The sequence below is a fragment of the Chrysemys picta genome, chromosome 4 (assembly GCF_011386835.1).
Source record: "Chrysemys picta bellii isolate R12L10 chromosome 4, ASM1138683v2, whole genome shotgun sequence".
NCBI lineage: Eukaryota > Metazoa > Chordata > Testudines > Emydidae > Chrysemys > Chrysemys picta.
Window position 1 is genome coordinate 76191018 of NC_088794.1, and position 24808 is coordinate 76215825.

General features: G+C 42.8%; 4 protein-coding genes across 8 annotated transcripts in view; 3 read left to right on the forward strand and 1 right to left on the reverse strand.

Moving 5' to 3' along the window:
* The first annotated feature begins 259 nt into the window (after nucleotides 1-259).
* On the forward strand, nucleotides 260-3640 carry RAG1 (recombination activating 1). Its single transcript, XM_005304584.4, has one exon. It carries the CDS (start codon nucleotides 276-278, stop codon nucleotides 3384-3386), a length of 3111 nt encoding a protein of 1036 aa, XP_005304641.4. The 5' UTR covers nucleotides 260-275; the 3' UTR covers nucleotides 3387-3640.
* Nucleotides 3641-12428: 8788 nt separating this feature from the next.
* Nucleotides 12429-21508, reverse strand: RAG2 (recombination activating 2). 3 transcript variants are annotated; one of them, XM_024100357.3, is made up of 3 exons: nucleotides 21369-21497; nucleotides 18716-18771; nucleotides 12429-14915 (listed from the first exon to the last, which is right to left on the reverse strand). In XM_024100357.3, exons 2-3 carry the CDS (start codon nucleotides 18726-18728, stop codon nucleotides 13300-13302), a joined length of 1629 nt encoding a protein of 542 aa, XP_023956125.2. In that variant the 5' UTR covers nucleotides 18729-18771; nucleotides 21369-21497; the 3' UTR covers nucleotides 12429-13299. The 3 variants fall into 3 exon arrangements, with proteins under 3 accessions (XP_023956125.2, XP_005304571.3, XP_065448833.1); XM_005304514.4 differs by lacking the exon at nucleotides 18716-18771 and having other exon boundaries at nucleotides 21369-21508; XM_065592761.1 differs by lacking the exons at nucleotides 18716-18771; nucleotides 21369-21497 and adding an exon at nucleotides 15958-16188.
* The window catches only part of IFTAP (intraflagellar transport associated protein), a 71698-nt gene continuing 63147 nt past the window's right edge, over nucleotides 16258-24808 (forward strand). For 2 of the 3 annotated variants that reach the window (XM_005304510.4, XM_065592762.1), the window contains exon 1: nucleotides 16258-16405. The gene's annotated coding sequence lies outside the window, so the exon portion shown is untranslated. The remainder of the gene's footprint in view (nucleotides 16406-24808) is intronic. The other variant, XM_042849178.2, reaches the window with a different exon arrangement.
* On the forward strand, nucleotides 21530-24183 carry LOC122173633 (zinc finger and SCAN domain-containing protein 29-like). The gene is made up of 2 exons (XM_042849548.2): nucleotides 21530-23262; nucleotides 23918-24183. The coding sequence occupies exons 1-2, from the start codon at nucleotides 22743-22745 to the stop codon at nucleotides 24181-24183; spliced, it is 786 nt and encodes a 261-aa protein (XP_042705482.2). The 5' UTR covers nucleotides 21530-22742.

Consider the following 24808-nt stretch of genomic DNA (forward strand, 5'->3'; position numbering starts at 1 on the left):
ACAAGGGTGAATTTTACTCTTTGTGATTGTCCAGATATCTTACTGGCGTGACATAATTTATATCTACAATGGTATTTCAGACTTTGGGAAACAGCTTATTGTCAAAGCATCTACCAGTCATTAATGACTGTAGACTTATGCCTCTTAAAATCCACATGCTTCATACATTTGCACCATTGTTCATTTTGGAGTATTTCACTTACCTACAGTGCTCTCTTTTTTCCCCCTCAGGTAATCCAGTTCCCGCCAGAATGGACGTGCTGACGTCACCAAGCATGGGCCTGCACACCATGCCGGAAGAAATCCAGCACCCATATACTAAATTTTCTGAATGGAAGTTCAAGCTGTTTAAAGTGAGATCATTTGAAAAGGCACCTTCTGGAGACAACCAAGTGGCAAATAAAGAGAAGGTGGCCTCTTTGGACAAAGGCACTATGGTGCAGATGGATGTGGCAGTTCCAGTGGCAGAAAAGCCACTTCTGGCAGATACAGACTTAAATCACAGTAAGCAGGCTCTCGAAAAAGATGCTGACAACCTGAAAATGCAAGAGAATGCAGCTCATCAAGCAAACCTGCAGCAGCTCTGCCGCATCTGTGGAGTTTCATTTAAAACTGATCGCTACAAGAGAAGTCATCCTGTGCATGGACCAGTGGACAGTGAAACTCAGGGACTTCTGAGAAAGAAAGAGAAAAGAGCAACATCTTGGCCGGATCTTATTGCCAAGGTTTTTAAGATTGACGTGCGAGGAGATATCGACACAATCCACCCCACTCGGTTTTGTCACAACTGCTGGAGCATCATCCACAGAAAGTTCAGCAATGCCCCATGTGAAGTGTATTTCCCGAGGAACAGCACCATGGATTGGAAGTCCCACTCCCCAAACTGCACTGTTTGTTATACTGCTCGTCGTGGGGTCAAGAGAAAGAACCAGCCATCCAATTTACAGCTGGGCAAAAGGCTCAAGATCATTGCAGAACGTGCCCGAAAAACTAAAGGTGTAAAAAAACAAGTACAGGTGAACAACAAAAACCTTATGAAAAAGATTGCCAACTGCAAGAAAATACATCTTAGCACCAAACTTCTTGCAGTTGACTACCCTGCAGATTTCGTTAAGTCCATCTCTTGCCAGGTCTGTGAGCATATTCTGGCAGACCCAGTGGAAACAACATGTAGTCACTTATTCTGCAGAACCTGCATCCTTAAGTGCCTCAAAGCTATGGGCAGCTATTGTCCCTCCTGCCGATACCCTTGCTTCCCTACGGACCTGGTGAGTCCAGTGAAATCCTTCCTGAACATCCTCAATTCCCTGGCTGTGCGATGCCCAGTGAAAGAATGTGATGAGGAGGTTTTGTTGGGCAAATACTGCCATCATCTTTCCAGCCACAAAGAGGTGAAAAGGAAAGAGATTTACACGCACGTAAATAAAGGCGGCCGACCGAGGCAACACTTACTCTCATTGACCAGGAGAGCGCAAAAGCATCGTCTGAGAGAACTCAAGCTTCAAGTCAAAGCTTTTGCTGAGAAAGAAGAAGGAGGTGATATAAAGTCTGTGTGCCTAACCTTGTTCCTACTGGCTCTGAGAGCAAGAAATGAACACAGACAAGCAGATGAGTTGGAAGCAATAATGCAGGGGAAGGGATCAGGGCTTCACCCAGCTGTTTGCCTGGCAATCCGAGTCAACACCTTTCTCAGCTGTAGCCAGTACCATAAAATGTACAGAACTGTAAAAGCTATAACTGGGAGGCAGATCTTCCAGCCATTGCATGCTCTCCGCACTGCTGAGAAGGCACTCTTGCCAGGTTATCATCCATTTGAGTGGAAACCCCCTTTGAAAAATGTGTCCACTAATACAGAAGTGGGAATTATAGATGGGCTGTCAGGGCTGCCACACTCAGTTGATGACTACCCAGTAGATACGATTGCCAAGAGGTTTCGATATGATGCAGCCTTGGTTTCTGCCTTAATGGACATGGAGGAAGACATTTTGGAAGGCATGAAAGCACAAGACCTGGATGACTATTTGAATGGCCCCTTCACTGTAGTGGTGAAGGAGTCTTGTGATGGGATGGGAGATGTCAGTGAGAAGCATGGAAGTGGACCAGCTGTCCCTGAGAAGGCAGTTCGATTTTCTTTCACGCTCATGAACATCAGTATAGCTCATGGTAATGAAAATGTAAGGATCTTTGAAGAAGTCAAGCCCAATTCAGAGCTGTGTTGCAAGCCCTTGTGCCTTATGCTGGCCGATGAATCGGACCATGAGACTCTGACAGCCATCCTGAGCCCTCTCATAGCAGAAAGAGAGACCATGAAAAGCAGCGTTCTGCTTCTTGAAATGGGAGGCATCCTCAGAACATTCAAATTTATCTTTAGGGGTACAGGGTATGATGAGAAACTTGTCCGTGAAGTGGAAGGCCTTGAAGCCTCAGGCTCTACTTACATCTGCACCCTTTGTGATGCAACCCGCCTGGAAGCCTCTCAGAACTTGGTCCTCCACTCCATAACAAGAAGTCATGCTGAAAACCTGGAGCGGTATGAGGTATGGAGGTCCAACCCATATAATGAATCTGTTGATGAGTTACGTGATAGAGTGAAGGGTGTTTCTGCCAAACCTTTTATTGAGACTGTTCCTTCCATAGATGCACTGCATTGTGACATTGGCAATGCGGCTGAGTTCTACAAGATATTCCAGTTTGAGATAGGTGAGGTGTACAAGAACCCTGACATATCTAAAGAAGAGAGGAAGAGGTGGCAGTCGACTCTTGACAAGCACCTTAGGAAGAAGATGAACCTGAAGCCCATAATGAGGATGAATGGAAACTTTGCTAGAAAGCTTATGACCAAAGAGACAGTGGAAGCAGTATGTGAATTAATAAAGTGTGAGGAAAGGCATGAAGCCCTAAGAGAACTGATGGACCTTTACCTTAAGATGAAACCAGTGTGGAGGTCTTCATGCCCAGCCAAAGAGTGCCCAGAATTGCTGTGTCAGTATAGCTTCAACTCACAACGTTTTGCTGAGCTCCTGTCCACAAAGTTCAAGTACAGATATGAGGGCAAGATTACGAATTACTTTCACAAAACTCTTGCTCATGTTCCTGAAATCATTGAAAGAGATGGCTCCATTGGCGCCTGGGCAAGTGAAGGGAATGAATCTGGGAACAAATTATTTAGGCGTTTCCGAAAAATGAATGCCAGGCAGTCAAAATGCTATGAAATGGAGGATGTCTTGAAGCACCACTGGCTGTATACCTCTAAGTACCTGCAGAAGTTCATGAATGCCCATAATACATTGAAAAGTCAGGGCTTCACAATCGATCCAGAGCAGAGTTTAGAAGACTCTCTGGCATTGGAAAACACTTTAGAAATGACTGATTCTATGGCATTCTAAACATAACGATCATTTGAATTGGGTTTGCAATTAAGTCTTCCTGGACGGGGTGCAGTAAGGCCTGCAAATATCACTTTTACACTGAGTGTTAAAGGGAATCTGTCCCTACTCAGAGGAGTTTGGTAAACATCTGGATGGTAGTTTCCAGAAAATGGTAATACAGAGTAACTGGTTGGTGTCATTTTCCAGCCATTTTGTGAGGTAAAAGTGGAAAGAAAGGTGGTCAATTTACTTTGGTCTCAGATTATTGTTTAATAAATAGCCAAAGTGACCCAATGTTTTTAGACTATGTGATGTGTGTGAAATGAAGAGGATTCAGAAGATTTATGACAGTTGCAAAGAAAGTGAGGATGTTTTTTTTTCTGTTTGCATCATTGCATTTTACTTACTATTTAAGAATAGTTTTTCTTTTTTTAATTGATGGCCTCTCGTTTCTTAAAACATGGAGACATTTAGATAACCATTCTGAAGTACAGAGTCAGTATTTTTTGTATAACACATTGATTCAAGCTCCAAAGGTTGACCTCACCAACAGTTTAAAATATTATTATTTTATTTAACATTTATATTGTGGTAGTGCCTAGAGACCAATCAGGTTTGGGGCTCATTGTGCTAGGTACTGTACAAGCACAGAGAAAAATTAGTCAGCATTTTAAAATAATAATTATAATCTAGTCAATTTGTTCTATAATGCAAGCTTGTGCATAAGCTTTGAAATCAGACCTTAAAATGAAATATTTGTTGTCTCTGTACATTGTATACTTTCAAGCTTTGCTAACAGCTGGCACGCACAAGGAACTTTGTTCAATAGGCAATCTGTACTTCCAAGATTAAATCCCAAATGGTGTATATCATCTTAGCTCCACTGGGTGAAATCCAATGAAGACAATGTCACAATTCATATTGACTTCCAGAGGCAGAATTTCCCCTATTGACCTTAATGAAGCTACACTTATATTCAGCAGCCAAGGATCTGGCCTATAGTGATTCCTCAGTTCTGTATATTGCTATTATACTCTTCTATAGGGTATATTTCACAGACTAAGGGAACCTTTTATTGTGTTCTAATCCTGGCTCTGATATTGACACTGCTGTCTGGAGCATGTCATTTAATTTCTCTGCCACAGTTTCCATGCCTATAAAATAGAAATAGTTTTTACCTATCTTACAGGCATGTTGTGACAATTATTTAGTCAATAATGGTGAACTGCTTTGAAAATGAAATAGCTATTTAAGCGCTAAGCATTATTACTTCAATATTTAGAAAGCTCACAAGAACAGTTTACATTGGACTAGGGGCATCATTAAAATGGTGCCAATTTTCTTGTACAGTGATATTGATAGATGCCTTATATACATAATGGGAATAGATCAGATAGCACAGCAAACTTGACTCTTACAGGTGATAAATATCCAGTCTTTAATAGTGACCATGGGTAAAATGATTTTAACATATTCGTTGAATATTTATTAAAAAATGTGGTGAAATTTGGCAACCAAATTATTCCTGAACATACTAATCGAATTAATAGCATACTTTATGACCTTGATGTGGCAAAGCACTTAAGCACATGCTTAATTTTAAGCACGAGAATTGTCCCATTAAACTCAGTATGACTACTCGGATGCTTAAAGTTAAGCACGTGCTTAAGTGCCTTGCTGGTTGGGGTCCAAATTTAAATTACAAAATTAATCAGATAAACTTTTCAGGAAATATAATTCAAAAGTACCTAAATGACTGGGAGTTATGCTCCTAAACTCTTTTGAAAATCCAACACTGCATGCTCATTACGCAATGATTAGCTGAGGTATTTTGATATTTGGAGAATTATACATGACACAGGATTAAATGCACAAATAACTGCACATGTGTTTTTTTTAAGCAATTCAATTTTGCTTTTATTTTCTGTTTTGATATTGCATTTGGCTCATTGGCAATTAAACTGTAAAGAGCTAATAGTTTTTATCTTTTGTAGTAGTTTTTAGTTGTGATTATATACTGTATCTTTTAGAATTTGGTATTTACCATTTATAGACAATTTATAGGGAGAATTAAGTGCTAGTAATTCCTAAATATATTTTAGTGTTATTTTGACTGATTATTTTGATTTTATTGGATGCAATATCTACTTCTCATAAAAGAGTTTTATAATTTAGATTTCACACTTCATATCATTTCCTTAAACAAACTTTAAGCATTACAGAACTTTGGGTTGCCAATATTTAATACAGGGTTTTTTGGAACTTACATGCTTCCAAATCATTTTTCAGAAGCACTGCAAAAAATGGTGCCTTTTATATATTTTGCAGTATAATTTTCCATTTATAGCATAGTGCTGATTTTGATCATTTTAATTCTTTTTCTTCCCAGATCAATTTTTTTAACTCTTTACATAATGTAGCAAACTTTTCTAATAAATTCAGAAACCAACTCAAACAATATTTTTGGTTTGGTTTGGAAATATTTCATCATGCAAATATGTTGTATCCGTTTTTTTGCATGTTTATTTGCTGTGATTGTAATATACCATGTTTTTTATACTTGAATCCGTTTCAGTACTACAGCGTCCAATCTAGCAACCCTCACTCATGGTGAAATTCATCTCTGTGCTGAGGGCCAGCATAAGGCAAATGCAACATTTAAGACTAGTCTTTAAAGTAGGGTTCAAATGGGATTTAAATAGTGTATGCTAGCCCTCTGCACAGGAGTGAATTTCACCCACCTTACTCACACATGTAGTTCCATCCAAGTCAATGGTCCAAAATCTGCTCCTTTTGCGTAAATTATCTCCGTATTTTTACTGAAATTCTCAAATCAAAAAATGACTTCAACAAACTGCTTATGTAAAAGCAAGTGAGTTTTGACTCACTGACTTCAACAGGACTAAGTAAGGATTACTCATGCACTTAAGGATTTACAAGACTGGGCACATACTCTGGGGAAGTTCAATACACTGAACAGTACATGGACTGGGACTTAGGAGTGCAATGGAATTTAAACATATTCTTTTGTGAAATAACAGCGTGGAAGTTACACTATTAAGCCAGCAAGACATATTACAAGTACTAGCAACTATGCACAGTTTGGCTGGCACTCATCAGAAAGGCAATTGTTATTTTTATTTTTTGTAACAAACTTGAATTTAGTTTCATCTCTTTTTTTCCGTTGTTGTCATATTATTTAAATCAACAGACTTTCTGCTTGAAAGTTTTAACTCATTAAACTAAACAATTCAAATGCTAAACACCTGCTGCAAGTGAAGCTTTTGTACACAGAGACTAGAAAAACAATACTACAGACGCACAGGCATGCATCTGAATGCAAGTGATTCTTGACTGCTAAAAGGTGCACTGGGTTTTCCCTCCATATTTGAGAAAAGATCTATCATTAAGCTGTTTGATTTTGAAGTGGCTTTAAATAAGTGGAGACACTTGTATTCATTTTATGCTTTCAAAAACATATTTTTTCTACTCTAATAATTAGTATAAATACCTCAGATGATTACTTTGTGGGCAATGGTTTTCTTGTTGTGAAAATTGTATTGAATTCTTGCTGTTTTTATACAATCATACTCTATATTTTTCTTTGTTTAGAGTTTCTGTAAGAACTTATTAAAGGCATATTCAATTATTGTGCTGTGAAATGTTGTGTAGCAAGCTAGGGTCCTGATTCTGGTCTCACACCATTTTTTTTTCATAAGGATATCTCCATTGACTTTAATGGAATCAGTCCTGATTTATGCTGGAATAAAGGAGTTCAGAACCAGACCCTAGATATTTACATCATAATTTCTAATTTGAATAAGATGTTTTCAATGCATTGTAACACAGCATTTGTCTACGGTTTTTATTCTTACTTATTGTATTCCAGTTTCTTTATTTTTAAAATTGGTTTTAAATAAAGTTCTTAGAAATCGACTTTGGATTTGTATGTCTTGGACAGTTTTTTAGCTGTGCAAACAATTTAAAGATAATTATCTTGCATTTATTCAGTACCTTTCATTCAAATCATGAGTATTTGTCAACATTTACATTATAGTAAAGCCAAAGGCCCCAGGCAGGATTTGGGCCCTGCTGTGGTAGCCGTTATACAAACACATATGAAGATTCCCCATGAAGCCCAAAAGCCCACTCCAGCCCCTCACTCCATAGGACATTACATGCACCATAGCACAGTTAAAAACTCTTTTACTTTTCTTGGAATCTCCTACTGCTTCATTTAGAAATGACATCCAGTCTCTGTTTAAATTCATCTACCTTGCTCTGACCATGTCCAGCCCTTCTTCAAGTCTCTCCACTGACTTCCTCACATCCTCTGCATCAAATTCTAGCTCGCCATCCTTGGCTTTAAAGTCAATTGCAAAAATAACTCACCTACCTCTTAGTTCTTGTCTCCTTTCATTGCCTCCACTCCACCCAAGATACATAATCTCTCTCTCTCTCTTTTTGTGCCCATCACAGTGATAGCTCAAAAATGTATGTGAAACCTCTATCAGTTTTGTGAGCACAAATGACAACGTTTCGTCTTTTAGCTATCTGCTTTTCTTGTACAATCCGGTAATTAGACATCTAAATGCTATACTTTGTACCTTCAATTTTATACTTTCAATTGACATTTGACACAAAATGGTGGGTGGAAAAATTGAAGCCATGTTAAAAAACATAGCTCAATGAGTCTCCTGAGATTTTGGATTAGCTTAATTCCTTGTCTGGGTTTCACTTTCCACATATACTTATAGCATCAGAATCATAGGGGAACTGGAGGATAAAGAGCACTTGTAAGGAGGTAGAGCCCCTTTCATCTCCAGGGCACTAGTTCAAATCCACCAGTTGATGTTTGCTGACCTGATTAAATTTGACTTGATTTGCAAAGGTTTTGAGCTCCAGCAGCTCCCAACAACTCTGGTGCTTATTACCATTGAAATCAGGCCAAATTGTTCTTAGTAGTGTCTACATCATACAAATATCAACATCTTAAAACTACAGCATTCAGAAAGCAGTAATTGGCCCCCTTGGCAGTCTCAGGAGAGGGACCAAGAAATGAAGATGCTTGGAGTTTGAACTACCTTTTCACCCCAAAAGGTAGTCATTGTGACAGTGTAACATGCTAGCTTTGTGTTTGAGTATACCACAAACAGGCTAAGATACCTACTACTGCTATGAGGTAAAGAAGTTTATTGGCTCACGTGGTATAGAGTTCTGTGTGTCCGCCTCCCCACCCCGCCCAACAGATATATGTGTGTGTCAGAGATGGAGGTTTATAAACTAATTGGAGCCTATATTTATCAAAAAGTGACTAGGGAGTTTGGGAGCCTCAATTTTTGAGCCCCAAACTGAGATGCCTTAATGGCAATGGGCAGGGCCGGCTCCAGGCACCAGCCCACCAAGCTTGTGCTTGGGGCGGCACCTGGAGGGGGGCGGCGCGGCGCTCCGGCCCCCGGGGAGAGCGGGGCCACGGCCGGGCTCGCCGCCCTCCCCCCCCCGGCGCTCTGGCCGCCCTCCCCCCCCGGCGCCCTCCCCCCGGCGCTCGCTGCCCTCTCGCCGCCCTGCCCCCCTGCGCTCTGGCCGCCGGGGGGAGAGCGAAGCCCCGGCCGGGGCTCGCCGCGTTCCTCCCAGGGCTCCGGCCGCCGGGGGGAGAGTGGATCCCCCGCCGGGGCTCGCCGCCCTCCCCCCGGGGCGGCTGGCGGCTTTTTTGCCTGGGGCGGCAAAAAAGCCAAAGCCGGCCCTGGCAATGGGGCCTGATTTTCAGAGGGCTGGTGCTTAGCAATTTCTCAGAAGTCAGTTCCCTTTAAAAAATAATAGAGTCATAGAAATGTAGGGCTGGAAGGAACTTTGAGAGGCCATCTAGTCCAGCTCCCCTGTGCTGAGGCAGGACCAAGTAAACCTAGACCATCCTTGAGAGGAGTTTGTCCAACCTGTTCTTAAAAGCCTCCAATGGCAGGGATTCCGCAACCTCCCTTAGAAGCCTATTCCGGAGTTTAAATATCATTATAGTTGGAAAGTTTTTCCTAATATCTAATATCTCCCTTGCTGCAGATTAAGCCCATTACTTCTTGTCCTACCTTCAATGGACACAGAGAACAATCGATCATCATCTTCTTTATAACAGCCCTTAACATATTTGAAGACTGTTATCAGGTCCCCCCTCAGTCTTCTTTTCTCAAGACTAAACATGCCCAGTGTTTTTAATCTTTCCCCATAGATCAAGTTTTCTAATCCTTTTATCATTTTTGTTGCTCCCTCTGGCCCCTCTCCAATTTGTCCACATCTTTCTTAAATGTCTCAAGTTAGGTACCCAATAGTGGAGGTACCCATAATCACTAGTCATTTTTTAAAAACTATGCCTTATTGTTTTGTCTGTAACACATGGATTCTTTACAGAAGATGTGTAAAGCAGAGAGATGTGCCTTGGAAGCTTGCACTACCACTATTTACGCTGTACCTGTTCTATAGATAGAAGACATGTCAGACTCCAGGTCCCTTTTATAAACATTAAAATCCATGAATGAGTCTTTTGAAAGCCAATAGCAAAATCATATCCCTAAAATGAGATTGGAGATCATGATATTGCCCATACTTGTTACAAAACAAGACAGATAGATGCAGATGTGAAAGAGGTTTCCTTACCCATACATTAATATCTGCTACATTTTATCTTCTTAACCAACCCTCTATGAAAAAGGAATACTTTCTATTGATTATCCATCTTTTGGAACCAATCAGCACTTTTTCACAGCACACATCTGCCTTCCAGTGGCATTGGAGACAGCACAAAATCAATTACCATATATACTCGTTCATTAGCCCGTTCGTTTATAAGCTGGCCCCCCAAAATGGATAGGTAAAACAGCAAAAACTGTATGACCTTTTCATAAGCTGACCCTATATTTTAGGGGTTGGAAAACTTTGGCTACCGGCCCAACAGGGTAAGCCACTGGCGGGTCAGGATGTTTTGTTTACTTGGAGTGTCCGCAGGCATGGAGCCCCTCAGCTCCCTGTGGTTTGGTTCGCCATTCCCAGCCAATGGGAGCTGAGGGGTAAACAAAACGACAATGTATTAGATATTCAATTCAACGATTCCATAGAGTTTAAAATCATCAAATTTTGGTGTAGACCCATTTATAACCCGACCCCCACTCTTTGATGCGTCACTTTTTTACCAAAAATATTCGGCTTATGAACGCGTATATACGGTATATTCTCTAATCTTGAATGCTATGTTAAGCATCTTCACAATAGTGACTAATGACCACTGATCTCTTATTTCAGTCCATCTGGGATATTATATTTTATACTGCTTATGACTTCCTTCTCCTGCAGTAATTGTATTTTCTGATTTCTGATTTGATACCAGTTAAGCTTCCTCTAACATCAAAGCTGGACTCATGGTTTCACTTAGCAATTTTCTTCTCTATTTGAAATAAATGCATATTTTAAAAAGGCAACACAAATATACAATTTATTAGTACAATGGACTGGGCCCCTGGCTGGACAAGTGATAAGGCCAGCTTCTGTGCTATTTTTCTCAGAAGGCACATCCCGGGAGTGGAGGGGCACAGGGCGGTGACTAGACAAAAGGTGGCTGTAAGCCATTTTTTGTGCCTGGCAGATTCTAGTCTTCCATATTATATAGTGCTTTGGAAGCTGATGTAGACCCCAGTGTAAATTTCAGCAACCACAGGGGCTATTCTAACATATTGAAGCCTCTTCATGTCTATCAATGGGCTGCTATGTAGTTCAGAATAGCCTGAGCACAGAGGACTTTGGCCATGACCCCTCCTACCATTAATCATTCCTCTGATGTGATCTCATGCTGCAGGATGTGATGGTGGCAGTGTGGCAAAAGTCACCTATGCCACTCTATGTGCTAGAGTTAGTCCCTGGAGATTGTTTCTGGCTCTTTATGTCTCCAGAATAGTGTGGCCTTAGCAGAGTAGAATCTGCCCTACAGAATATGGATCTTGGCAGCCAAATTTCTACCAACTTTAAGGGATATATTTCATGTTCTTTGGAACAATATATTGAGCTTGATTCTGCTCTCATTTATGTTGGCATGAAAAAGGAGTAACATCATTGAAGCCAATGGACTTACACTAGTGTAAAATTAGTGTGAGAGGAGAATCAGGTTGACTCACTTCTGAGTTTCTGCACTGCAGCCCCCAACACACTTAAAAGCTGGAAACTGGCATTGGTTTATTGTAGATCTTTGTTTTCCTCTATTGCTTATGTGCATACTGATTGTTATTGCAGGATTGGACATGAGTGTGGTGCTGTGAGCATTCCTGGGTGACTATTAGGGTTGCTCAGGAATGTTTGACTACATATACTGGTTTGCAAGGGTTGCACGTGACCAGAGCTGCACAAGTTGCTCAAGAGTACTGTTCTGCTCATGTTGTTTTTCTTTTTTATCCAAGGGCCAGGCATGTGAGTTGAACTATGAACACACTGCTCTAGTATCGTAGGCTCACAAGTGTTGATCTGATTATATTAATTTTTTTAAGTGAATTGATACAGTAACAAAAGTAAAATAAAATAAATTTAAGACTTACAGGGACTTTACAAACAGGTAATCCAAGACATCACAAAAAGTTAATAAAATATTGGGCCAGTCAACCTTGACAGTGACTTTTGCCATCTGAATTCATTCTGCTTTGAGCACACAACGGTATTAGTTTCCACCCCTCACAATGGCCCATTGGCAAAATGAACCACTATGAGCTACAGTCTACATTTCAATACTTTCACACCTGCAGAGTCACCCCATGGCAGGGGGCAGGGTAAAGAAATAGCAGGGTAGCAGTGGACCCAAGGGAAATGATAAAAGTCCTGTTCAATGTGAGGAACTCTTTTTGAAGTCAATGGGAATTCTGGGCAAGAAGCGGCTGCAGAATCAGGCTCTTTATCAGACTTCACATAGGCATCTCAGACATATATACTATACCAGTTATAGTCATTGTTTGCAAATGAAGACAGAGCTATTTCAACCTGAGATTCACAGTACTTAGCTACCCACATAATAGGTGGAAACAAAGGTAAAGGCCATTTTTATTATAAACTTTATTAGTTCATTATACTTTTCAAAATACAAACACAAATGGCAGGCTGAACAAATTGATCTTTCTTACATGGGGAGGGCCTGTCCATGAGACCTTGAAAAATGAAAACAAAACAAGTATTTCGGCACCTAAATAAATGGCCTGATTTTCTGATGAGCTGAGCTTCCACAACTCCAGCTGGCGCTGATCAGTGGCTGCCCGGCACCTCTCAAAATCAAAATTAGGTCCAAAATTAATCACCCCAAAATAGAGGCTTCCCAAGTTAGAGAGCCCCTTTGAAAACTGCCTTCATATTTTTGATACAATGTGCCTGAACTAACATGGCTTTACTCCAATTTAACATCAGTTTAAGTCACCTGATTTTAATTCATTAGACCAATGTAAAACTGGAGCAATGCAATCATGAATTAGACTTGATATTTCTAGTTCTATTGATTGAGTAGATAGATTTGCAAAAGCAAAATGGGTAACACTGTGCTTCCTATGGATCAGAATCTACATCATTATTCACATAGGGTAGTGCCTTACTCTTCAAATAGTTTCTGTAAAGTCAATCGGGATATTTATGACATAATTGTACTATTCTATTTGAGGAAGGCTGTCTAAATATGATCCTATGTGTTTGTATAGTGCCCAGCACAATGGGGCACTAATCTTAATTGGGACCACTGAAAGCTACTACAATACACATAATAAACATTTATTTGTGAACTACATTAAACTGAAACAATCTAATAATTAAAATTAATAAAATAAAACACTAGGAGCTCTAATATTCTGTTTCAATCATCATTAACTATCCTTGGTTTGTGATTTCTTCATTTAATCCTAGCTGAACCTTAATCATTAGCTCAAATCTACTCAAATAACCTCCGAAGAAAAGATTTTTTTACTGGAGTTGCTAACTTCATGGATGTTTTTCTGCGCAGTGGTTTCATGGGTTGTTTTTTCACAGGCAGAACCTTCTTCGGTGTTTGCAGCCCTCTAGCAAGATCAACATGCTCATTGCAGAAGTACTTGACATTTGCCTCTGAAAGACGTATGAGCATGCCCTCAGACAGATCCATACACTGAGCATGGACCCAATGGCCATCTCCATTGGAACAGTAGATCATAGCTGGCTTGTTCAGTTCAGTCGAATAGAAAGGGACCCAAGTGTTGATGTCAATGTCACAGTTGGCAGAGCAGGTGATCCAGTAGCCTGTTTCTGATTCATCTTCTTCATCATCTTCATTATAGGTGTCAATATCATCATCGTCAAAACAATTGGCTTCGGCACTAAAACAGAACTCCTCTGAATCTTCAAACGGAGTGGAGTCCCCTGGGTCTTCTGTAGATGTCTGACTGCAAGTTTGTGCCGCCTCCTCGTCATCTTCTCTTGTTCCTCCACATCTCAAAATGTAAAAGTAGTTTGCATCTGAAATTAGTTGCCTGTTGTCCCCTGGTATACCAAGCAATATGGCCCCATTACCCATATCACTACCAAACCATATCTTGCAGTGTTTAATATCTGGTGTCCAGTCTGGGGTCTCCCTTTCCACAATCTCTATGTTGTTATCTTCTAAAGTGATTGTATTACAAAACATCCTCTTCTGGTTGTCACACTGGTAGCCCCCAACCATGACAAACTCTTTATCGCCAGTCTGAGTCACAAGAGGACTGGAGACAGAGAGCCCCCCAGGCAAGATGGTGCAGCTCACAGCTGGGCTGCCTAGTGGCAGGTCAATTTTTAGCCTGTATAGGTTGGGGGGTCTGATGTTATTTTCAAGAGAATGACCCCCTAGGATGTAGATGGTATCATTTCTGGCAATGGAGACATGGAAAGAAAGTCCATCCTGAAGCTCTGGAAGGATGTATGAGGTACAGCATCCAAACTCAAAATCAACCAAAAACACATGGGGCATACAGTCTACTACACTATTCCATTTTTCTGTGGTTCTTTGTCCAAGAGGGATATATGACCTACCCCCAAATATAACACTCATGCTTTTACCTCGGCTATGAACTACATTAATGGTATGGCCATATCTGGCTTCAGGAACATCCCCAACTAACTCTTTCTCCGTGCATTTAAAGGTGATTTTCTTGCCAGGTTTGCATACTATACCCATAACATAAATCTTATCAGATAGTTCATTGTTTGGTGTTTTCCCACCATGGATGACATAATGGCATTTCTCAGACTCTGTTCTGCCCCTGAGAGGGCAGACAGCAGGGTAACGGAGAGGGGGAAGATAGCAGGAATCCTTAGAGAAAAATGCAGGCTTCAATTTGAGTTCATTTTTTTTTAAGTCAAGGAGAAAAACTCCAGTGGGGCAAGATCTCTTTGGCCAGCCTTTCTGTCCAAAAAAAAACACCTGCCCATCAAAATTCAGCAGAGAAAAGCCTGGCTGAATCAAGGATGAATTATTAATAGTGGATATCATCTGCAGAGACATTATGTCTGGTGATTGCGTCATGGTACTATCAGTATCTGAAAAAAAAAAGATACAGAAAACCATATCAGGCATGCTTTAAACAATGTCAAGGCGATCAGTTAGGCAACTGTGTGACCTTGGACAAGCCATGTCAATTCTATACCTCAGTTTCCTCACCTATAAAATGGAGTAATGATATTTACTCAGTCTTGTAAAATGCTTTGAGATCTACAAATGAAAAGTGCAATATAAGAACTATTAAGGTCTAAATAAGGAATTATGCCAGAACTGAGTGAATATTGTAAAAAAAAATATACCCCTCTGAATATTTGACTGCATTTGTGACCCTTTTTCTGTGAACTTACTAGGTAACAAGTATAACAGAGGGAATGGGGGGAGACTGTTCACTGAAAGGGTGAATAATGCAGAATGTTCAAGAAAGGCAGATTCTGAATTAGTAATCATGACTATCTGAACCAGAAACCTGATTCTCAGAGTCGTGCCCAGTCGGAGAATAGAAACATACCATGTGACCCATGTGTTCAATTAAAAGTTTGCATTTTGAATATCAACAATATAGGTGAGCTATAGACCAAGAATTAGTCACAGAAATTATTTGGTGCATTTTGAAAAACAAATTACGCTGAGTAAATCACAACCTACAGAAATCTCCTCTCTCCACCTGAATCTCCTGCAAAATAAATTTGTTATGAATTTATTTGCTGGACTCTAACAAGGGTTGCCACCTGTTCAGGTTTTCCCAGAATCATCCTTTTTTTTAACATAGCAGCCCTGGGAAATCTGAAAGGGTGCTCAGTACACACTCCCAACTGTCCAGTTTTATGGGCTCAGGATCATCCCAGGTGTCCTGTTTTTTTTGTACCTAGTGCTAACTACTCTATCATGGTTCACTACATCAGCTTCTCCGAGATGTAGTTTCAAGTTGTTCTATAATTTAACCAGGCTGAGCATAAATAAAATATTTCCTTAAAATGTATTCATAGGTTGAATTTGGTGTTTGGATAGTAACTCTGGATTTGACTCCATAACTTTTGCATATGTTAAGTAATATTTACTCCTTTGATTGGCACTACTCACTTGAGCAAAAACCACATTTGTGGGTAAAGGTGGGAGAACCAGGCCTTCCCTGAGCTGTTAGTTTGATCTTTAAATGGACACCATCTATACTAAGTAACTAATCTCAGCCTGTTGCTCGGTTGGTTGCTGAGGTCAGGTTTTGTTGTATTTAATTACTGCTGGTATTTCAAATGTTAATAAAGAGGGGACTCTTTCCCCTACCTGTTCATATCCCCAATCCCTATAGACCCTATAGCAGAACCATTCTGCATCTACACTGCCTGCCAGCCGGGATTGCTTTTAAAGAGACACTTGGAATCACATCCCTTCTGGGAACTAGAGTTTTCTCTCTCGTTAGCGCCAATCCCCCAATAGGGAACTGTCCAGCGGAGGGAACTACATTTCCCAGCAGCTGCCTGAGCCCGAGTACGTTGCCGATTTGCCGTGGCCGCCGCAGAGTGGGTTTCAGGTAGGGGAGTTGTCGGAGCTGGGGTGTGAAGGGTTAGGCTGCAGGCTCGTTAGATGAGAGCAGAGGTCTGGTGAAAGCCGTGAGATGGGAGAGGAGGGAGGCTGCAGACCGACCTGGGCGCGGGAGACGCGCCAGGGCATGGGGGTGGGTAAATGGGGGGATCCCTCCATGTGTTTGTCAACATCATGTCAGGGGCAGGAATGGCTGCTGGACCGCCTCCCAGCTCCAGATCGCAGCGTGCATTGTTCCGGAGGCAGGGCGGTTCGGTCTGCTCTGGGCTCTGCGTCTGGCTCTGATGCTGACCTATTCTGTGACTGGGGGCAAGTCACTTTGCTGCCTTTGTGCCTTAGTTTCCCCAGGGTAGTGTTCGTGAAGATATCACACTGTAGGCTGCACTCTTGGCCAGGCGGAACGGGTATCTCCTCTCCATTTCTCTCCTTGAAGCTCCTAGTACACTCTGGATGCCACAGAGACTGGTTTATTTTCCTTGTCCTATTTTGCACAGTGTACATCGGGGTAGGCAACCTATGGCACAGGTGCCGAAGGCGGCACGCAAGCTGATTTTCAGTGGCGCTCACACTGCCAGGGTCCTGGCCACTGGTCTGGGGGGCTCTATTTTAATTTAATTTTAAATGAAGCTTCTTAAACATTTTAAAAACCTTATTTACTTTACATACAACAATAGTTCTGTTTTCACCAGGGAAACAATAGTTCAGTTATATATTATAGACTTATAGAAAGAGACCTTCTAAAAACGTTAAAATATGTTACTGGCACGCAAAACCTTAAATTAGAGTGAATAAATGAAGACTCGGCACACTACCTCTGAAAGGTTGTCGACCCCTGGTGTACATGCTGTGAGCAGGGAAGGGGGCAGAGCACAAGGAAAATCCATGTAGTCTGGGTCAGCAGTTCTTGTGGGGGGGCCACAAGCAGGTTTCAGGGGGTCTGCCAACCAGGGCCGGTGTTAGACTCACTGGGGCCCAGGGCAGAAAGCTAAAGTCCAGCTGCGCAGGGCTGAAGCCCTTACCCTCAGCCCTGCCATCTGGAGCTTATGCCAAAGCCTGAGCAGCTTAGCTTCATGGGGTCCCGGACAACTGCCCTGCTTGCTACCCCCTAACGCTAGCGCTGGTTTTTATATGCAGAAAAATAGTTGTTGTGGCCGTGGAGGTTTTATAACATGGGGGGAGGTTTCAGAAAGAAAAAGGTTAAGAACCCCTGGTCTGGGTTACAAAAACTTAAAGACCAATATGCTGGTGGGAAAATCCAGTTTTGTACGTTTTTCCTTCTTCCCCCTAGTCATATTGTTTAGAATATGGACTGAACTTGGCATAAACATGATACTGGCCCATCCAGGCATCAGAAAGATACTTGTGGCAGAATAAATAAAATGATTGGGCTGTGAATTGTAATCCACAAGCCCTATTCAATAATCTGGAGTCTGCGAGTGAGGAAACATTTAAGACCAGGCGGTCCAAAAATGACTCTGTTCTCCATACACACACAAGACCTGATGTACTGTAATATTTCTCAGTGAAAATCCAGTTGAACATTGAGAAATTTGAGAATTCGCAATAAAAATACTGTAACATTTATTTAAATGTATGGGCCAAATTCATGTCAGATTTAATGTCACCATGTGGGTGTTATGAAGGTCCTAGAGGATGAGGTCATAGTAGTTCAGGGAGGAATTTGACCCACTGTATCAGTAGCTAATCACCTTCTGTTTGGTTTGAAAATCCCAAGATGTTTTTTGTTTGTTTTCATATTATGCTCAATTTCTTTGTTGTTTGTATTTGTTATTTGCCTTTGTCATTCACCACCTGCTTCTTTGAGACAGGTTCTAATGGAATGTTTTGCATTTGCTTTCTTTATTCTAAAACCTCAGTTTAAAACAATGTATAAATTTACAAAACATGTTGGAAAATAACACTGAAGGGTCCATTCTTCCATTTACCTCTGGGGATCAGAGAAATTAGAGATGGAAAAGACTGACCAGTTTATTTGCAGCATCCTTTTGTCATAACAGGATTGTGCTATTCAGTCATAGAATCATAGAAATGTAGGGCTGGAAGGGACGAGAAATCATCAAGGCCTGACCCCTGCACTGAGGCAGGATCAAATATATGTAGACCATCCCTGACAGGTATTTATGTAACCTGTTCTTAAAAACCGCCAGTGATGGGAATTCCACAAACTCTCTTGGAAGACTATTCCAGAGCTTTGCTACCCTTGTAGATAGAAAGATATTCTTAATATCTAACCTAAATCTCCCTTGCTGCAGATTAAGCCCATTACTTCTTGTCCTACCTTCAGTGGACATGGAGAACACAGGTAGATTGATCGAGGTGATGATAGGCACAAACCTTGACAGAAACAAAACTTGTAGGTTACAAATTATTTTGTTAAATAAACCTACTTAATTTCCCTTATCCATTGTCATCTCCCAACAGCAATTACTAGCTTAAATTCCAGAGATCTCACACCCCTCACTGCCAACATTAGACACTTGCACTCTGCATAAGTGAGTGGTTTAATGAGTAAAGGAGAGAAAGGTTTCTTATAAGAAGAGAGGGTGATGGGTCAGGAGTGTTCTATGGATGTGTTCCCTGGGTAGGGGGCAAGGTAGAAGATGATTGCGGGGGGAAATGGACAAATGAGCATTTGTCCTGGCACCACAGGTGGAGCACAAGATGAGGGGGGAAGGACACTATAACTAAGGCTATAATTTTTTCATGGTGGTCGCTGAAGTCACAGAATCCTTAACTTCCAGCAACCTCCATGAATTCAGCCTTGTTGGCCGAAAGCTGCTGGGTCCCCCTGCTGCTCCCTGCGACTGTGGGTGCCAGGGTCCCCCGGAGTTTCCAGCTGCCATGGGCAGTGAGGCCACAGCTCCTGGCCTCAGCAGGTGACGGGGAGACCCTGCAACTCCATGTGGCCACAGGTGCCGGGGGCCCCACGGACTTCCCAGCTGCCATGGGCAGCGGTGCTGCAGATCTAAGCTGCCGTGGGTGGCGGCGCCACAGCTCCTGGCCTCTATGGGCAGCGGGGCACCCCCGCAGCTCCCATCCAACACAGGCAGTTGGGCCCCCCCAGAGCTCCCTGCCACTTGCGGCGGAGGTGGGGCCACAGCTCCTAGCCGCAGTGGAGCTCCCGCAGCTCCTGGCCGACACGGGGGGTGAGGGCCTCCCAGCTCTGAGCTGCCGTGGGCTCCGGGGGTCCTTCAGAGCTCCGCAGGTGGCGGGGGTACCCCGGAGCTCTGAGGCTGGGAACCCTGGAGCTCTGAGTCCCCACAGGTAGTGTGGGCATCCAGAGCTTGAGGCAGCCCCTGCAGCTTGGTGCAGCCCCCGCAGCTGGGCTCCCCATTTTGTCAGGGATATTTTTAGTAAAAGTCAGGGACAGGTCACGGGCTTCCGTGAAATTTTCTATACTGCCCGTGACCTGTCTGTGACTTTTACTAAAAATATCCCTGACAAAATCTTAGCCTTAACTATAAGAGACAAGGGCAACTAAGGGGGGTGGGGCAGAGTTATGTAGGCAGTGTTGCCAAATCTTATGATTTTCATGCTATCTAGGATTTTTATTAAAGCCCCAGCTCCACGACAGGTGGTTTGATGAGAATCTCATTTTTCATTTTAAAAGAAAAAATAAGTTTGTAGCCCTTATAGTCGCAAGAAAATTGTGAGAGCGTGATCTGTGTGCACGCTAAAGGCTCAAAAGCCAGAAGAGAAATAAAAAGAACCTTGAATATATTATGTTTTAAAATCTTATGCATTTTTGGGGCTTGAGTCATGATTTTTGAATGCTTGGGACTGGCAATACTGTGTAGGGTATAGAAAGTGGTAACAAGAAGCTTGAATTTGATGTGATTGAGAAGGGAGAATGAGTGGAGGGATTCAAATAGAAGTCTGTCTACATGAGGATAAAGAATAAAGGTGCTTTTTAAAACTGAGTTGGCTAAAATGATTTGAAACCTCCCGTCGTGCCTACTAGATACAGATTTGCACCTTTAAAATCGTGTTGTGGGGATTGTGTTAGAACCTAGTGGGGAGCCTGTGTTACCAACATGTCCAGCAAAAATGTCTTTGTTTTTTCAGAAATAGCCATTGAAAAGCTTGGGATGTATAGTTTTCAGATAACTCTTTTTTTCCCTTAACTGTGTCCTCTTTGACTATAAATGCTGTTTGATTGGGCACCTAAGTCACATGATAATGTTTCTGCTCTCCAATTGGATGACTGAAGCAATTTAAACAGGAGGATAATGAATAACAAACATCGCTATTTAATATGAATTTTCACATATATAATCATTTGGCTAAAATTCATAAAACGTTTAGTACCCACAGCTGTTTTCACAAATACCTGGTAGCTGTCTGGATACTAAATTGCAAGTAATGAATGATATGACCCCATGAATCTAGTGAACTAACTCAGCTTCTAGTCACAAACAGATTTGCAAAGCACTTTATTTGCTATTTGAATAGCTTTTATTAGAATGTTAGACTGCTGACTCTCTAAGAGATTAGATCCCAGGGTAACATTGAGTCTTAATTTGTAAAGGCTCCCTCTGCTGTTTCTTGAAGTCTCCCATCAGTCTGTAATCACTGGTATCTTGGCAGGAACACAGGTGCTTAGTGCAGGGATTAAAAGTTACTTTGCAAGATTACATTTATTTTCCTCTCTGATGATTCTGCCATTGCAGCATTTTCTTTAGAAAAGATTAACCCAGGGCCTTCTGAAGGAGCTGGGGCTAACTCCCCACAGCACACACCCAAGACTTGTAGACTGAGAAGCAAATGTGGCTCCTAAATTCTTTAGGATCAAATTCCCATCTGGACGCCCCCAGACAGCTCTAGTCTAAACCAGCCAACTACTGAAGCATGTAGATAACATTTCTCAAAGCTTTCTCTAACTTTGGAACCCAGGGTTTGTTTGGGTAAAACAATAAACATATTAGACCTACCTGGCTGATGGAGGGTTTTTGCTTCCTCCTGAAACCTTTGTTTGTAACGGGGATTCAAAAGTCAGCACTTGTGGAATCTTCTGTGACTGCACAAAGAGGGGCTGTGGTATGGACAAGCAGGCAGGCAGAAGGTATGTATGCTTAGCTTGCAGATGTGCTCCTTAGTACTCCTCTAATGTGGCTAACTGTCTGTGACCGTTTTTTTTTTTTTCAGATGGTGCAAAAAGAAATCCATCTTGCACCTTTAGAAGTTTAACCTGTTCATGCCTAGCCAGCTCAGAGTGACAGTAGACCTCTGTTATTTAGATTGTAAATTCATTGGGGGGTAGATGCTATTTTTTATTTTATATTTGTACAGTGACCAACCCAGTGGGGTCTGATTTTTGCTGCGGTTTTTGGATACTACTGTGTTATAAAGTCACTGCTAAATTCAAAGACAACGTTTGGAATTCTAATTTCTACAAACTTAAACAACCCCAACACTTTGATTGGAATAATTTTTTTCCCCTTGGAATTCTCAGGCTATAACTAGATTATGACATTGAAACTGAGTAAAAGAAGTAGTAAGTGTGTGCAACCGAATAAGTGAAGGCTTAAGCTCTGATTCAAAGCCCATTGAAGTGAATAGAAACTTTTCCATTGACTTCAAAGGGCTTTGTTTCAGACTCTAAAAGAATATTAGTACTCTGCACACTTCTGTGGCACTTTTCATCAGAGTTCCTCAGAACCCTTTTCACACAAACCATAATTAAGCCTACTAATTCCCCTGAGAATAGATCCCTTTTACAGATGCAGCAACTGGGGCTCAGAGAGGGTAAGTGACTTGCTTATATGATCACTCAGCAACTCAGTGGAAGAAGCAGGAACAGAGTTCACAGCTGCCTCACCAGCTCCCTTCTGTGGTTGGCAAGGGATCATTTCAGCTACCGCTGAAATACAGCAGCCTCTGAAGGTGGGACACAGCAGCTGTTTTACGTCACAGAGCAACTCCGCACAACAGTTAAGAACAATCTGGTATCCTATTAGGGTGACCAGATGTCCCGATTTTATAGGGACGGTCCTGATATTCAGGGCTTTGTTTTATATAGGTGCCTATTACTCCCCACCCATTGTCCTGATTTTTCACACTTGCTGTCTGGTCACCCTATATCCAATTGAAAGTGCAGTGGGAATTTAAGGGCTTGGCTACATTTGCGAGTTAGAGCACATTAAAGCAGGCCCGGGCACCCTAATTCATGACGCGTCCACACTGGCAAGGCACGTAGAGCGCCCGGACTCCATGGCTGGAGCGCTCCTGGTAATCCACCTCCACGAGAAGCATAACGCTTGCTCAGCCAGGCATGGAGTGCTCTCAGCAAATCTTTCCAGGTGACCATGCCTACACGCGCCAGGCGATCCCCAGTATGGAGCAATGGCGAGGTGCTGGACCTCATCAGTGTTTGGGGGGAGGAAGCTGTCCAGTCCCAGCTGCACTCCAGCTGTAGGAATTACGATACCTTCGGGCAGATATCAAGGAACATGATGGAAAGGGGCAATGACTGGGACGCACGGCAGTGCAGCGTTAAAGTGAAGGAGCTGCGGAATGCGTACTGCAAAGCATGCGAGGCAAGCTGCTGCTCCGGTGCTGCACCCACGACCTGCCGTTTCTTCAAAGAGCTGGACGCAATACTTGAGGGCGACCCCACTTCCACTCCGAAGAGCACCGTGGACACTTCAGAGCCCAGTTCAACGAGGCAGGAGGAGGAGGAAAGCGGGAGTGAAGGTGCTGAGGAGGAGGGAGACAGCCCGGCAACCCTAGATTCATGCAGTCAGGAGCTGTTTTCAAGCCAGGAGCAAGGTAGACAGTCGCAGCCGATGGTGCTTGGGGAAGAACAAACACCAGAGGAGGTGCCCGGTAAGTGGCTTTTATTTTGGGAGGGAAGTTGTTCGGTGTGGGCTCTTGGAGCAAGGAGGGTTAGAGCTGCATGCATGCCTAGATGCGGAATCGAGCGTTGATGTGCTGTCTCACATCGCGGTAATCGGCCTCAGTGGTCTCTTCAAAGGTCTCATGCAAAAGCTGGGCAATCCGCTTGCGCAGGTTCCTTGGCAGAGCTACTGTGCTCTTTGTCCCAGTAAGGCTAACATGTCCGTGCCACTGTGCCATGACGGGCGGGGGGACCATTGCTGCATACAGGCAAGCTGCATATGGGCCAGGGCGGAAGCCGCATTGTAGTAGAAGATCCTCCCTTGCTTCCCAGGTCACCCTCAGCAGTGAGATGTCTTCTAGGACGAACTCATCCTGTGGAAAATGTGGGGACAGTGTTCAGTAGATATTGGCTCTCCCCAAGGCACAGAACCCCAGAGGACAGTACAGCCGTGAAACAATCAGTCCCCCTTGCCCCTGTGCTTACTCACTATTTTGGGGCTCCTGTGGGTTATGTGTGCTTGCTTTGGGATGGGCAATTTCTGCTATTTTGTACACTGGACTTGTCTTTAAGTATGGCCGAATCATTGCTCTGACTAGTGTGAATGATGCTGCCTCTGTTAAGTGTTGTATTTTGGCTTTGCAGATGCAACCTTGAGATCCCAGCCGTCCTTGTTATCAACGGTCGAAAGACTCCAAAGAATCAGGAAGCAGATGTGTAGAAGCAAAGAGGACATGCTGCATGAAGTAATGCAGCAGTCCCTTAATGAAAATCAAAAAGTGCAGGAGTGGCGGGATAGTGAAAGGAGGGTCCGCCAGCAGAATGAGGATCGCTGGCACCAAAGCACGGAGCAGCTGCTAAGCATCATGGAGCATCAAGTGGACTCAGTACAGGCGCTCATAGCAATGTAGGCGGAGCACTTCTGCGCCCGCCTCCCCCGCAGCCCTTGTCCCAAAACTCTTTCTCTTGTGCCCCCATGTCACCGCCAACCCACTTTTCACAACATCCAGGTTCTTATCACCACCAGCTGCTTCCAACACCTGTAGCTTCACCACCCAGCCCTGAAACTACAACCCTTACCCACTGCACTCAACCTCATCACCACGCATTTTAGCCAGCCTGAAGTGCAGCACTCATTGCAAGGCACTCCAGACAGGAAGGCTGAGTATGATAACAGGACATACGCAAATCTGTGATTGTCCCGTTCCCCACCTTAATAGCCCTGCTCTCTGGCTGTTCAAATTCAGCCTCCAGGTGTTGAACGTCCAAGGTCCATGCCTGAGTGAATCTTTCACCCTTTTCTTCACAAATGTTATGGAGGGTACAGCATGTGGATATAAGCGTGGGAATGTTGTCATCGGCTAGGTCCAGCTTCCCATACAGACAGTGTCAGCAGCCCTTTAAACGGTGAAAAGCACACACAGTCATTCTGCACTGACTCAGCCTGTTGTTGAACCGCTCCTTGCTGCTGTCAAGGCTCCCTGTGTAGGGTTTCATGAGCCACGGCATTAAAGGGTAAGCAGGGTCTCCAAGGAT